The sequence below is a fragment of the Oryza sativa genome, chromosome 5, assembly GCF_034140825.1.
Source record: "Oryza sativa Japonica Group chromosome 5, ASM3414082v1".
Taxonomy (NCBI): domain Eukaryota; kingdom Viridiplantae; phylum Streptophyta; class Magnoliopsida; order Poales; family Poaceae; genus Oryza; species Oryza sativa.
Genome location: NC_089039.1, coordinates 3,578,935 through 3,592,803, shown reverse-complemented (window position 1 = coordinate 3,592,803; position 13,869 = coordinate 3,578,935). Strand labels below are relative to the sequence as shown.

At 43.2% G+C, this 13,869-nt stretch overlaps 1 protein-coding gene across 1 annotated transcript; it reads left to right on the top strand.

The window, feature by feature from the left end:
• Positions 1-2,580: 2,580 nt before the first annotated feature.
• LOC4337885 (uncharacterized) lies at positions 2,581-12,875 on the top strand. The gene is made up of 10 exons (XM_015782213.3): positions 2,581-3,043; positions 3,150-3,299; positions 8,680-8,807; positions 10,263-10,535; positions 10,617-10,747; positions 12,026-12,143; positions 12,210-12,302; positions 12,382-12,456; positions 12,535-12,612; positions 12,696-12,875. Exons 1-10 carry the CDS (start codon positions 2,656-2,658, stop codon positions 12,711-12,713), a joined length of 1,452 nt encoding a protein of 483 aa, XP_015637699.1. The 5' UTR covers positions 2,581-2,655; the 3' UTR covers positions 12,714-12,875.
• The last annotated feature ends 994 nt before the right edge of the window (positions 12,876-13,869 follow it).

Below are 13,869 nucleotides of genomic sequence, written 5' to 3'. Positions count from 1 at the left end.
CCTAATTAATAGATAGAATTAAACTGTCATGCCATGGTCTTCATGATTCCTTATTGAACTTGGTCTTTTCTAGATAAACTTCCATCATTGATTGACCTCTTTCCTTGACCAAATCCACTAAGAATCTTACCAAATTTTGGCATTAACAGGAGCATGTCGCGACAACGGAAGGTGGAGATGGAGTCGCCCTTCTACCATTGCCTCTAAATGGCCCATTCATCGTCCTTTCACAGGCCCATGCAACCGAGAGTAGTGATGTTGATGAGGGAGGCATGACCACAAATGAGGAGGGGATGGCACGAACTGATGGACCATGATGCTCAAGAGGTGTGGACTTGCTACCGCAGGGGAGAAGCAGCAATCATCGAGGTGCGCAGATCGGCGGACTACTACAAGGAAGAGCTCGAGCTCCACGGCCATAGAGTGGCGTCAGTGTGATTGTTGTGAGAAAGATAGAAGAGAGGAGAGAGAGTGGAAAGGGAATGAAATGTGGGTCCTTTTTAGAGGAAGAAGAAAGGTTCATCTCACTTACATGTTGTCCAATTGGAGTTTTTATTTTTTTTACTTGACGGTGTTGCCACATAAGTAGTGCCACGTTGGATAAAAACTAGGTCAACGTGCCACGTAGGACTATTGGCCCACCACCACAGCCTATCTCGTGCGTGGGTGCGTGTGACAGCCCATTGCCGCTAGGCCCAACGCTTTTGCGACCCGATCCAATAACGACCAAATTGCAACATAGCCTTTCTCAAGAAGGAATTAAATTATTAGAAGTGCTAAATGACTGTTGATAGAAAATTGTAGCCAAAATCTTGCAAATCTTTAACCTTAGGATTCACTACATGATTCGTGCTCTGGCGACCTCACCTCAAGCTCTTACGACCCCTTCTCCACCAACTTCGACGACCGATGACTTGCCAATGAATTAGGGTTTAGGGCCCAAGGTTGGGTTGGGGACGGGAGAAGGAAGGAGGGAGATTGTCGGGCTTGGAGGGAGGGCCGTGGGCGGTGGTGGACTTGGGCGGGCGGCAAGGCTCTAGAGGCGGTGCCGAAGCCACTGGGATGGAAGAGGGTTGTGGACTGGTGTTGGTGGCAGGGGTAGAGCAAGTGTGCGGTTAGGAGGCGGCGACCGATGGTGGTGGATCCGACGGCGTGGCGGGGGCACCTCACCAACGCCGCTGTGAGGAGAAAGAGAGAGGGGGAGTAGGGAGGGAGAGGAGGTTGGCTGGGGGGACCTTGCCAATGCCATTGGCGTATTCCGCCCCGCCGGCGAGGCCAGGGTGGTGGTGACGCGATAGGGTCAAGGTGGCGTCGGGAAGCAACACATTGACCACTTTGTGGAGTGGCCAGGAGGAAAAAAGAAAATGGGTTAGGCCTTGTTCCGTTAATCCCTGTGAGGAGGGATTGGAGGGTATTTATTCCACACCTATTATGGTGTGGATTTATTTCCCCTCAATCTCCTCCAATCCTATTCAATCCCCTCTAAACCGAATAAGGCCGTAGAGTTATGGAGACTTTGCACGAATCTACTAAGGCCTCTCCTCCATTTATCCTCCAATTCAAAGGGGCCTAAAGTAATTCAATAGTTGAAAGTTTGCAAGATATTAGGAATTTAGGAGGGGTTTCATGATAATGAGTACACTACACAGTCCCCTTACCTATATAAATTATTGGTGGGAGAGAGAGAGAAGAGAAAACACCCACCACCTCCCTTGTCGTCTCCCCCACACAAATTATCCGTCCCGCCGGCGAGGCCAGGGTGGTGGCGATGCAATAGGCGGGGTCAAGGAGGTGTCGGGAAGCAACACATTGACCACTTTGTGGAGTGCCGGGAGGAAAAAAATGGGTTAGGCCTTGTTCGGGTAATCCCTTTGAGAGAGGGATTAGAGGGGATTTATTCCACACCTATTGTGGTGTGGAATTATTCCCCCTCAATCTCCTCCAATCATTTTCAATCCCCTCTAAACCCAACAAGGCCTTAGGGTTACAGAGACTTTGCACGAATTTACTAAGGCCTATCCCCTTGATTGAGAAGATTTATAGCAAGTTTAATAGTGTAGCCCGTTGCTGGCTATAAATTTATACCATGTCATCAAGAGACAATAGATAGCTACTACCACAATAGTTAAGATGAATAGTTTATCAATATATTTATCGTCGGTCTGTGGTTGTGTTGACTGCTGACCAGCTCCTCTCCGCTCTGCTAGTGAGCCCCGTTTTCTTGAAATGCGTGTGTAGCTCGGCGACTAAATTGTCGCCCGCTTGCGCTAACTCTCCATCATTTTCTCCTCCAGCTCAGCAACCCAGCCTACGTGGGATCCCTATCGCCAGCAAGGGAAAGTTTATTGTACCTGCTCTTATTCCACTCATATTATTACATGAAATTATTTTCTCCTCAATCCCCCAATCCCCTTTCCCTGAGAATAAACCGAAGAAGACAAGACCCTAAAGTAATTCAATAGTTGAAAGTTTGCAAGATATTAGGAATTTAGGAGGGGTTTCATGATAATGAGGAGTACACTCCACACTCCACAGTCCCCTTACCTATATAAATTATTGGTGAGAGAGAGAAGAGAAAACACCCACCACCTCCCTTGTCGTCTCCGCGCTTCGCTCCGGCCTCCCCCCCACAAATCATCCGTCCCGCCGGCGAGGATGCCGCCGAAACGGAGCGGTACCATGAAGGCGACGGCGGCGGCGGCGGTGGGAGCCGCGGGCACAGCGGGAGCTTCTCCAGTCGGCGTCGGTCCAGCGGGAGATGCAAGTGCTGCTGCGGGGAGGAGGGTTACGCGCCTTCGATCGAGGGAGCTAGGGCTGGAGGCGACGACGGGCGCTGGGGGGGATGTCGCGTCGGATGATCCGGGGCCGGCTCGGAAGAAGGGGAAGGTCCAGCCGGCGACGAAGGGAGCCAAGGGTAAGGCCGCACGAGCGGATCCCCCTACCCCGCCGCCGCGTCCTAGATTGCCGCCGTTCCCTAAATCCGGCGATCCCATGGATTTTCTCAAGTGGGATAAAGAGTTCAGGAGGATCTGCGCTCTTCCAGGTTAATTTATGCTTAATTAATTACTACTTTTCTCTTTAGCCGATGTCACTAGGAAGAAGGAAAACAACTGAAATTTTTTGCTCTGTTTGTTGCGCGATTTCTTCAGAACCTGCAGGTACTGTCATCCCTTGCACTGTCAGGAGGAAGCCTACGGGCCCTCGCACCGTCAGCATCACGGGCGTCGCAAGCGTAGCAGACAATAGCATGATCCGGAAGGCTTCTCGTTCCGTCGTCGGCATTTCCTCCAGGATACCTGGTAAAAAGATTGCTGCTAACGATCAATTTCAATTACAATCCCCTCCAATTACCAGCTGCTTCTTTTTTTAAGACTAGGAATCGTGCACGTGCAAGGCACGTTTAAAAATTTAGGAAGTACATTTAAAATTAGAAGGTATAATAAACTGTCAGAACAGGCATAATCATATTTTCTGAACATTCTTGCTTTCCATCATCTATTGAATTGAAAAGGTTGTTAATGACAGAAATAGCCAAAAGCAAAAAAAAAAAAGTCATTTCACATAGCCTCGTCAAAAGACTAACCACAGTAAGGATTTCTTTTAAAGAAAAATAACTTTAGTTAAAGGGTTGCCATGCTTTTTCCATATAGATGAATTGCTATGTATAAGAAACATGAGAGATTCCTGGCACAAGAACAGATTAGAGAAAGGCAACCGAATAAGAAAACAATTCAAGAGCTACAATGGTCTTCTATATTCAACAGGATTGCTTCAAAAATCTATTTATCATTGTAACAAATAGTGGAAGAACATTAGATTGATATCGCTGATATCTTAAAGCGAGAAGATACATAACACAACATTCTTTAAATTGAAGTAGCCACTGACACTAATTATATTTGATAAATAGTAAACATTACATAGCATAAACCAAAATCCATACTGTGATAGTGGTGCAAAATATTATTTATTCTAAAGGCGTAATGGAGCTGCAAATTATTGAGTAGTGCACATTTTTCCTACAACCATTATGCCTAAGGGGTGGAGGGTATATCAATGACTCCAACTCTTGGAGGGATGGTGAATTCCTTCTTGCTCGTGCGCTTTCTTGGGCAAAGTAGAGAGAGGGAGGGAGGGAGGGAGGGAGAGGGAGAGGGAGAGGGAGAGAGAGGCCCCTATCTCACTGCATTACTTCTCTCACAAAAAAATGGAACCTGCTCTGAAATGGAAAATGGAAATTTCTAACTCAAGAATTTACTGGAGAACAGTCGAACCCACCAATGTGAACTTAGGTTACTATGCAGGTACAAATGCAAGGGCAGTGGACACAACAACTGTTGTTTTTTATTAGTTGCATTCGATCAGAATGATGGAGCAGCAGGATGCTCTGGGTCGTCTGGTTCAAACCTTCCATACATTGATCTCTGATTTCTGATTTGAATTTAAAATAAGTATAAATAGACAAGTGACAACCAACCCGAGAGGCCAAGACATTCCTTTCAGCACAGTCCACATGTGGATTAGAGGACCATGGGCTGAAATATCTACTGAACATACTGATGCTATTCACTTTAGTACCCTCAATAAGTTCATTTTGCCTTCAGAACACAATATGTTATTCCTGTAGCAAAACAAAAGAATCAGGATCACCAATATATAAAAATTGTTCGATCCTATGTAGTTATGCCCTGAACATAATGAACAACGATGACGGACTCTGGACGCAACATCTCCCAATGAATTAGGGGAATAAACAATAGAGGGATATAAGTGATTTCAGGGTTACTTGTCCACAACAACTGATCGGGTATCAGAAAATAGGGCATATTTGTTTCAGCCGAGAGACCCCTGGGGGTCTAGTTTTAAGGCGAGTAGGCCTATTGAGATGCACATAAGTACCTTTTTTCATCTTATCACCCCGCCTAGTGACTTTGCAAGCATTGCAGGGTGTAGGTTAGCCAATTAATATCATCCTTTTTTGTGAATAAATTTGTCTTTGGATCCACTCAAACCAAAATTCTAAGAGTTTGGTCCTTGGATAGGTTCATTGTGAAGGCAAGCTAGGAAAAAAAAGATCACCATAATTCTATCAATTCACCACCAGTTGCCCGTTGGAAGCATTTTAAGTCTTGGTAATGAAAAGTCAGCCAAGCAAAAGTGGCAGTTGGCTATAAACATTCACCCAGGGAGAAGAAGGCCATATGTGGAATAACCAGGCAACACAGTTATCGGTGTAGATAGCCCAATAAGGCAGTCATAGACATTTTCCCGTTTAAATCAGCTTTTATCATTTTACCCATTCTGCACACCAACCAAGCACTACTCAAGTTTCCTTTATTAAGAGAAGTGATCTTCAGCAAAATTTCTTGTTTCAACAGCAAGTAACTACGGGTCACTCATAACCTTCTAATCCTCTATTCAAGTTTCCTTTATTAAGTTCAGAGAAAAAAAGTATATGAACTATGAGTTGTTTCGTTAAGTATGGCAAACTAAATTAGCATCCAATCAAAATGATAAAAGCATGCTATACATGACATCAAACAACAATGAGAAGCTGTACACAATAATCTCCCTCGCTCAATTTATCCACGCTATCGCTGCTACTGTACCTTTGATGAGAGAGACACTGGGAAGAGAACTCACAGGTTGAGGTTTTTGGATTTATAGCAGCTGCCGGTCTTGTACCTTTCCTGCTTCTCCGTCGCGCAGGAAAAAGGACAAAAGGCCACCGACTTCTTCTCAGATTCATTGTTCGCCTCCTCTGGGAGAAGTGGCAGCGGCAAGGGTGGATGTGTCGGCAGCAGAGCGGACCAGGATGGAAGGATTGGCGGCAGAGAGGTCCGGGACGGCGGCATCAGCAGTGGAGGGCCCAAGGGGAACACTGGGCCATCGATTACGGTGGAGACGGAGATGGAGCAGCCCCGCCAGCTGAAGGGCAGACCACCACGGCTGGGAAGGATGCAAGAAGTGTCGTCCGCGGCGGGAGGAGTTGATTTCCGGCGATTCCGCGGCTGTAGAGAATGCGAGAAGTGTCGTCCGTGGGCGAGACTGCGAGAGGAATCGATTTCTGGTGATTCCGCGGCTGGAGGATGTGATTTGCAACGGGAGAATGCGATTTCCGGGGAGAGGAGGCGTGCGGCAGACTGCGGATGGGGGATGTGCGCAGTGGTTGGAGGATGTGTCGTCCGGGAGGAATAGGCGGCAGCGTTATTATCGTGAGAGGACTACGTGATGCAGCGATGTGGTGGTGAGGCATCACGGCAGGGTCAGCGCGTACGCGCGTGGCTGCGGTGGGTCCCGGGCGGTAGTCCAGCGGAAGGGGGAACACGTGAGAGGAGGGGCGGCAGCGAGTAGCACAGCGGCGGCGGTGGCATAGCGCGGGGAAAGGGGGGCAGAGTAATCAGGTCGGGCACGTGGAAAGAGCGGTGGTGCGGGCGTGGATAGCGCGAGGTCGCCCAAGATGGATTCAGTGAAAGATTTCAGCGGATTAATGGATAAGATTATTTTACCTGGTGAATGGATGGATGAGATGAGTTGGGATGATTTGGCATGTAGGATTGGAGGGATGCAACTCCTCCTTTTTATATTAGTATAGATATCAACAATAATGAGATGGCCTATTTTAGTAACTCCCTGTTACACATTTGCCATGAAAATAGTGCAACGTTAGAGCAAAATTGCTTGACAAACACTTGAAAAGCTGAAAGCAAGAGATTTGTCTTTCAGTGGGATTGAAGATAACTCCACTGTCTAAAAAAAGAACTATGATATCTGTTGATAAGCAGATGAACTCCACTATCTATACAATGGTTTTCCTACAACCACAAGGACTTCATATGTGCTCTTCTCACATTGCAATCGAAATAACATTTATATGATCACAAGAGGAAAAATACCTGGGAATGAAACTTCAGAGAGTTCTTGTCGACGAACAAAAGACCATGCAGATCGATCACTTTACTTTAGATCTTTGAATAATCACGCACCTTTTTGCGCCACTGGACATTTTATATACATAAAAAACCTTATTTATGATAAACCAGTTCAAGTATGAACTAAATTAATTTTTCAACTTCAGTAGACAGTGAGTTACCTCAAGAACATATGCTTGTCTTGAGGGCTATTATAGCAGAATAAGTACCATAAGTATGAACTAAATTAAATTTTCAACTTTAGTAGACAATGAGTTACCTCAGAATATATGCTTGTCTTGAGGGCTATTATAGTTGAATAAGTACCATGAACTGCAAAAAATACTAAAACTTTGTTCAAAACCAACAACTGCAACCATTGCACCATGGAGCCCATTCTCCAACGAAAGGAGAGACAACAGTGAATAACTAACCTACAGTGGCCATAAAAGATTATCAAGTACAACCTTTGCCAAGATGTAGAAATGGTATACTAATTTATTTTATGGAAAAAGAAACCCAACATGTCTTCAACATGTCTTCCTAGGCACTCTGACATTTTGTCTAAACTGTGCATGTTTCTCCATAGCTAGCTATGGGAGGTCCATATCTTCTCTCAGAATTCATGAAAGTGCATATCTGAAGACATTTGTTTCTTTAATGCTCAAGCACATGTATTCATAGGAACAACTCACAACAATTGAGATATCAGCTTCATTAACAAATTTTTTTGATACAACAGTTGCCCAAATTGAGACACAAAGAAGTACCTGCAATACACAACATTAGCTCAGGAGGCCCTTGTCCTGATTGGCTTCCTCTTAATTCCTGAAGCCCGTTTGTGGATGTCATGCTATATTCAAATTTCCAGCACCCATGGAACTTGCTGGATATTTCACTCAAGAATCCGCATGGCCACATCAAGCCCCAAATGCATTTTCAGATACAAAATATATGTCAGTCCATAGGGACAGAACTATAGAGGAAAAAATAATTTGTAAATTTGCAAAGTAGAACCTGATGCCATGAAGATTCCATCAACCATGCAATTAACCTACTTATAGGAAATCAACCTCCAACATGGATACAGGAACATGTATCCAGCAGTATCGTCTTTAGTCCAGAGGCATTGCGAGGGATGGTATGATGTTGCCATTGCACCCTGCTATGAGATCGCCTTCTCCTGCCTACAACCTGAGACCACTGACCAGTGGAGCAAGAGAGGATGGATCTAAAAAACTAAATATTGTTTCCATTAGCAGACTAACGAACGAAAGCTTATCTTCGGCGAAAGGGGGGAACCACCTCGGCGGCGGCGGCTTGCAGCAGCGGTGGAGTGCGGCGGTGGCTGGGGATGACCTCGGCTCAGGCGGGGCAGTAGCGGCTGGTGACGACCTTGGCTCCGGCGGGGGGCAGCAGCGGCTGGTGACGGCCTCGACTCCGGCGGGGGCAGCGGTGGCGGGGACACGCGAGGAGGAGCGAGTAGTGGACGGCGGAATCATCTCGCGGGGGCGGAGTAAACACGCGGTGGAGGGAGTGCAGGCAGAAATCGCGGTGGAGGGAGTGGAATCGGTGAGCGGTAGCCGGTAGGGACGGTTGTGATGCGTGCAACGTGGATGGACGGTAGGGATTGATAGATGTGATTTGGCCTATAGGATTGGAGGGGTACAACTCCTTTTTATATTAGTAAGTATAGGTAAAGGAAGCTTTTATTCAGATCAAGATAATTATATTTCTTACCAGCTACTAATTCTTCCTATGTTTTCAGATGGGAAGGAGATTATGCAATGCAGTGGTATCGTGGTCGATTGGAACAAGACCAGCAGGTTGGCAACAATCGTAACTTGCTCTGCAGCCGTGTGCTTTGATGGTGCACTAGTCCATCCCAACCCCAAGGTATGCAGAAAACAAACCTAGCTGGATTGATTAATGGTAACACTTGGACTATGAAAGTTCTCTGTAAATTCCCCTTCAAATCTTAATAATGTTTGGTCAGCCTCTTCCAAGACTGAAAATTAATTAACATAGGATAGATATGTTTGCACAATAGCATTCCAGAATTAACCCTTGTTCTTTAGATAGCTATGGGTCCTACATAAACTAGTTGACACCCCGCGGGTTGCGGTGGGCACACTATAAAATTTTCGAAGTGCATAAAATTGATGCAAATTTTGGTCATCGAATCAGCATATGAAAAAATAGAGATTTACAGTGTTGAGATAGAAATTGTGTCTAAATGTTCGTTTTTCAATTAGGAAAGCAACCCCAATTCTCATGGTTCCTGACATTCTAGCAATACCGGGCTGGTCGATTTGCTGGATGGCTGCGAAGATATGTTAGGTGTAAAATCAGGATTAATCTCATGGCAATATGATTAATTGAAAAGTTCAAAAGTTTATAGAACATATAAAAAGTTATCTCACCTTCAGCAGTTATCCCAAACGAACCTTAATGGTTGCCTTCATCTGATAATCTAGGCTACATGCAGGCCTTATTTATAGCAACTCCAATCTGTATTCCAAGAAATCAATATATTTTGAAACTGAATTCATACTGAAATTTGTGTTTCGAGGTCGGTAGAGATAATTGACATTTGAAGGTGAATATAAAAACTGTACAATAGGAAAGCTAAGGCCAATACTGCTTCTTTACTGAAACAAATCTACAGCAAGCAATGAAAGAGAGAGGAAGAGTGTTTATTTTTTTTACCACTTCATTAAGGAATGATATATACCAATTCGATGAATTGTTGCAAATCCTATTGGACGGATACCTGTGAAAATAGGTAGAAACCAATTGATTAACTAATAGTCCTTGTCATATATCAGGATGAAGAAAAATCTAGCAAAATCAACCACCTGATTGGAACATGTACAAAGCAAAAAGAAAACGATTAGTGAGGGTTAGGAGCGTGCTTTTTTTTTTCCCCACAAGGACCGCTGTGGGTATGGAGCGTGGGCGAGGTGGGGCTGCGCCAATGGAAAACATTGATGGGGAGCTGGCCCAAGATATCAACACCGTTGATCTGGAACCATGAAGACCAATCCAAATGTCGAGAATTAACGATGACGTGGTGCAACGTATTGCAAGCTTTATAGTATTAATTGCTATAGTGGGTACTAACTATATAGGAAGAAGGGATGGCTAGCATATTATGACTCGGAATTAAGAGTATATTTGCATAGGAAGCATGAGAGGGGATAGTACATATGTTTATTCCGTGTTCTTATTATCTTTTTCTGAATTGTTTAATTTTGTCTTTTCATTCTTATTGTTTCAACTGTGCTATTCCTGTTCATAATCTTTATTGGATCACATGATTCAAAACCATGTGATCATCTCTTTTTGCAGTTGCTCGTACATTTGCCTAATAGGTCTACCGCAGAAGGACAATTGCTTTTCTTCAATGCACACTACCGTATTGCATTGTTGGAGGCCTTGGTGGACTTTCCATTGGAGCCTGCTAATTTTGGCTCTAGTCCAAAATTTGGACAAAAGGTGTTTACCTTGGCAAGGGACAAGAAGTCATCCTTCTTTGCTAGGTCTGGGACAGTCCTGTTGCAGGATCCACCATTTTTTTTGAAGTACAAATACTGGTTATCTCTCAGCTCTGCAATTGAACTGGTATAAGGATTATTGTTGTTGCAGTTTTTTATCCATTCCCACTTTCTTGCCTATTTAGTTTGTGTTATTTCTTTGATGCAGTGTGGCACTGGAGGACCTGCGATTGATGAGCGTGGCGATGTTGCAGGGATGACATTCGGTCGTTTGCCAAATCCGGATGTCCTCTCTATCTCTATCCTGCAGACATGCATTGACATGTGGAGGAGATTCAGGTTCATTAACAATCTCTTTTATTATTGTATTGTTTCTACTATTCTTTTGATGTCTATAAAATTGTGGCATGTTGGGTAGGTTAACTTCAAAATTTAGATAATATTTAGACATATGTTTATGTTGGTATTGAAAACATATAATATTACAATCCTAACACGAGTGTTTAATCAGCGGCGAAGCCATAGCCCCCTGCCCCCCGCATTAGCAGTGGCACATGTCAATCTAAGGATTTAATGGATATTACAAGTCTCGTGTAACATTATTTTACAATAAAATATCTTTCTTAAACTGAAATCTTCTTGCTGTAGCAGTGACGGCGTCATCAGTGTCTCGCCAAAACTCTGACCATGTCATACGATGAATCTCTAGAGAAATCTTGGCACCCCAACCTTCAAATCGTGGCTTTACCTCTGTACAGTGGCGGACCCAGGATCGAAATCCTGGGTGTGCCCACGTCAACCTCAAGTGCAAAAATCAATGTCCAGTGCTTATAAATACCATGTGATCTCAAGAGCAAAAAGTCAAAGTTTTAGTGCACATAAACTCCCTATTTTCCTTCGCATATAGTTGATTGGTTCAACTTGATCTCTCCCTACAAATAATAGAAAACACACCTTCAATTTAAACTCTCACTAATTTTAGTTTTTAATTTTTCAATCAATCTCTGTCACCTCCAGAGAGAAGAGAGAAGATATCAGTATGATAAGAGAGATTGAGAGAAAAAAAAAAGTAAGAATGTAAACTAGGACGGCTGGACAGGGAAGTCCTAGCCACTTCGCTGGTCGCTATGAGCCTGCGACTTCTGCCAACTTCCCATGTAGCCATGGCCCATGACAGAGGTTCTTGGGCTTTGATTTCTGCCAGCTTGTTTGAGGCAATGAAGCAACCATCCAATGTCTAGGTCCATTGTGCATACTACTCGCTATTTTTTCCCCAAAAAATGTGGGTATACCGGTGTCTCCACTCCTGCCCCTGCCTGTGTACTATTTCACTGTCCTATATGCATAGAAATATTCAATGCCTGGCTCTTTAATATTAGCTACTTATGTTTAAACTTTAGTTGTTATACTTGGTATACTTTGTAAGAAATTCCACAAATTCTTGACGGACACATAGGTGTGGCATATAATATTAGCGAATTGTCTTTGTCTTTAATAGTCTGTGTAGCTCTCTTTTATATCTTGCAGTGTAGTTTTATGTGTTCTTATCAAACATTTTAATATCTTCAAAATAATTCCTTGTCAAAATTTGAAGTTAGTGAATTTGGCTTATTTCAGTCGTGTTGCTCGCCCCTTTCTTGATATGGACTTGATAGCCTTTGAGACGTTGGATATTACACACCAGGAGGAGATTGAATCGGAACATGGCATTACCGATGGTTTCATCGTGGACTTGGTATAGATATATTCGTTTTACTTCAGTTTTCAGAAATATATATTTAAATTATTTTGAACTTTTTAGGTGTGCGATGATTCCACTGCTGGGAGACTTGGTATTTCCAGGGGTGATGTCATTGTTTCATACAATGGACTTCGTGACTTCACTCTGCATACGGTACAAAGTTTATGATTGTTTTCTTAGTTTTGAAAGGTGCAAAACAGTATTGCTTATATAGTGAAATTTTTATAAGCAGTTTGAGGAGTACCTTCTCAATCTTGGCTGGGGTTTTCTTGAGAGTACAGATCCGAGCTGGACGATCAATTTAGAGGTATATTTCATAGTCTTCTTGGTGTTGAGAATATTGAAACTAACCACTGAAAATATAATATATATTTTTTTCTTGTAGCTTGAGATATATGATCCTGTTAGAGGTACTATCAGAGGTGTTACCTTCCCTCTGGGATTTTCTGATATTTGCGAGGATGTATGTAACATTTTATCTTAGTTTATTGTTTTATGTGATATATTTTTTTAAAAAATAAACTGACAAACTTGTGAAAATTTTAGGTCCTTGTACTGCCATGAGACAGCTGCGGCATAAATCGTCAAAGCAATGTGGCTAACTGTCGCTATGCCATATGCCTTTTTTTGTGGCAATTGTTTTGTGATGTCATATATTATCTTTTTTTTTTCTGGTGAGATCTGTAACCAGAAGAACATATTGTGATATTGATCCTTTTTTTGTTATGCGGTAGGGCTGTTTGTGACTTGCAAGGTTTCTGGTGGCCACGATTACAAAACTGAAAAAAGATGAAACATATCTGAAATGTTTTTTTAGGGTAAATCTTGGTAGCATTTTATTCACCTAAAGAAACGTGCTTACAATCCTCATCAAGATAAGGTAAAACAAAACCTAGAGGAACCGAAACCTAGGTTGTGAAACAACTAGTAGAAAGACCTTCCTTCGCTAACCTATGTGCTACCACGTTTGCCGAACGATGAACCTAAACTAATTTCACAGCTTGGAACTCACTCAAGCTGGATTTCAAATCTTGGATCAAGGTGACATGGATAGATTGGTTTATTTCTTTCTGTCGCACCATATTAACCACCTCCAAAGAATCTGTTTCAACATTACCTTTATAGCTCCCATCACCCTTGCCAATTCAGTAGCTCTTCGGCAAGCCAGTATTTCAGCTATCGTAGCATCTCCAATATGAGAACAATGTTGTGTCGCAGCTGCCATGAACTCACCTCTATCATTTCTCATCACAGCACCAAACATCCCCTCTCTGTTCCGTTGCCAGAAAGCCTCCATCGGCATTTACTTTCACCCAGCCGCTCGGAGGCTTTTCCCATACCTGTGACGGTTAGGGCCTTATTTAGGCCCCGTTTAGTCCCAGAAAGTTTTTCTAAAAAACATCACATCGAATCTTCAGACACATACATGAAGCATTAAATGTAGATTAAAAGAAAAACTAATTGCATAATTAGGGAGGAAATCGCGAGATGAATCTTTTGGGCCTAATTAGTCAATGATTAGCCATAAGTGTTACAGTAACCTACATGTGCTAATGGCAGATTAATTAGGCTCAAAAGATTCGTCTCACGGTTTCCAGGCGAGTTATGAAATTAGTTTTTTCATTCGTGTCCGAAAACCCCTTCCAACATCCGATCAAACGTCCGATGTGACACTAAAAAATTTTCATTTCGCGAACTAATCAGGCTCTTAGATCCTAAA

Excerpts from the sequence above, each read along its gene's own strand:
- LOC4337885 (XM_015782213.3), top strand. The coding sequence starts at position 2,656 with ATGCCGCCGAAACGGAGCGGTACCATGAAGGCGACGGCGGCGGCGGCG. Across the intron at positions 12,303-12,381 it reads GTGACTTCACTCTGCATACG|TTTGAGGAGTACCTTCTCAA; the intron begins GTACAAAGTTTA and ends TTTTATAAGCAG. Across the intron at positions 12,457-12,534 it reads GCTGGACGATCAATTTAGAG|CTTGAGATATATGATCCTGT; the intron begins GTATATTTCATA and ends TTTTTCTTGTAG.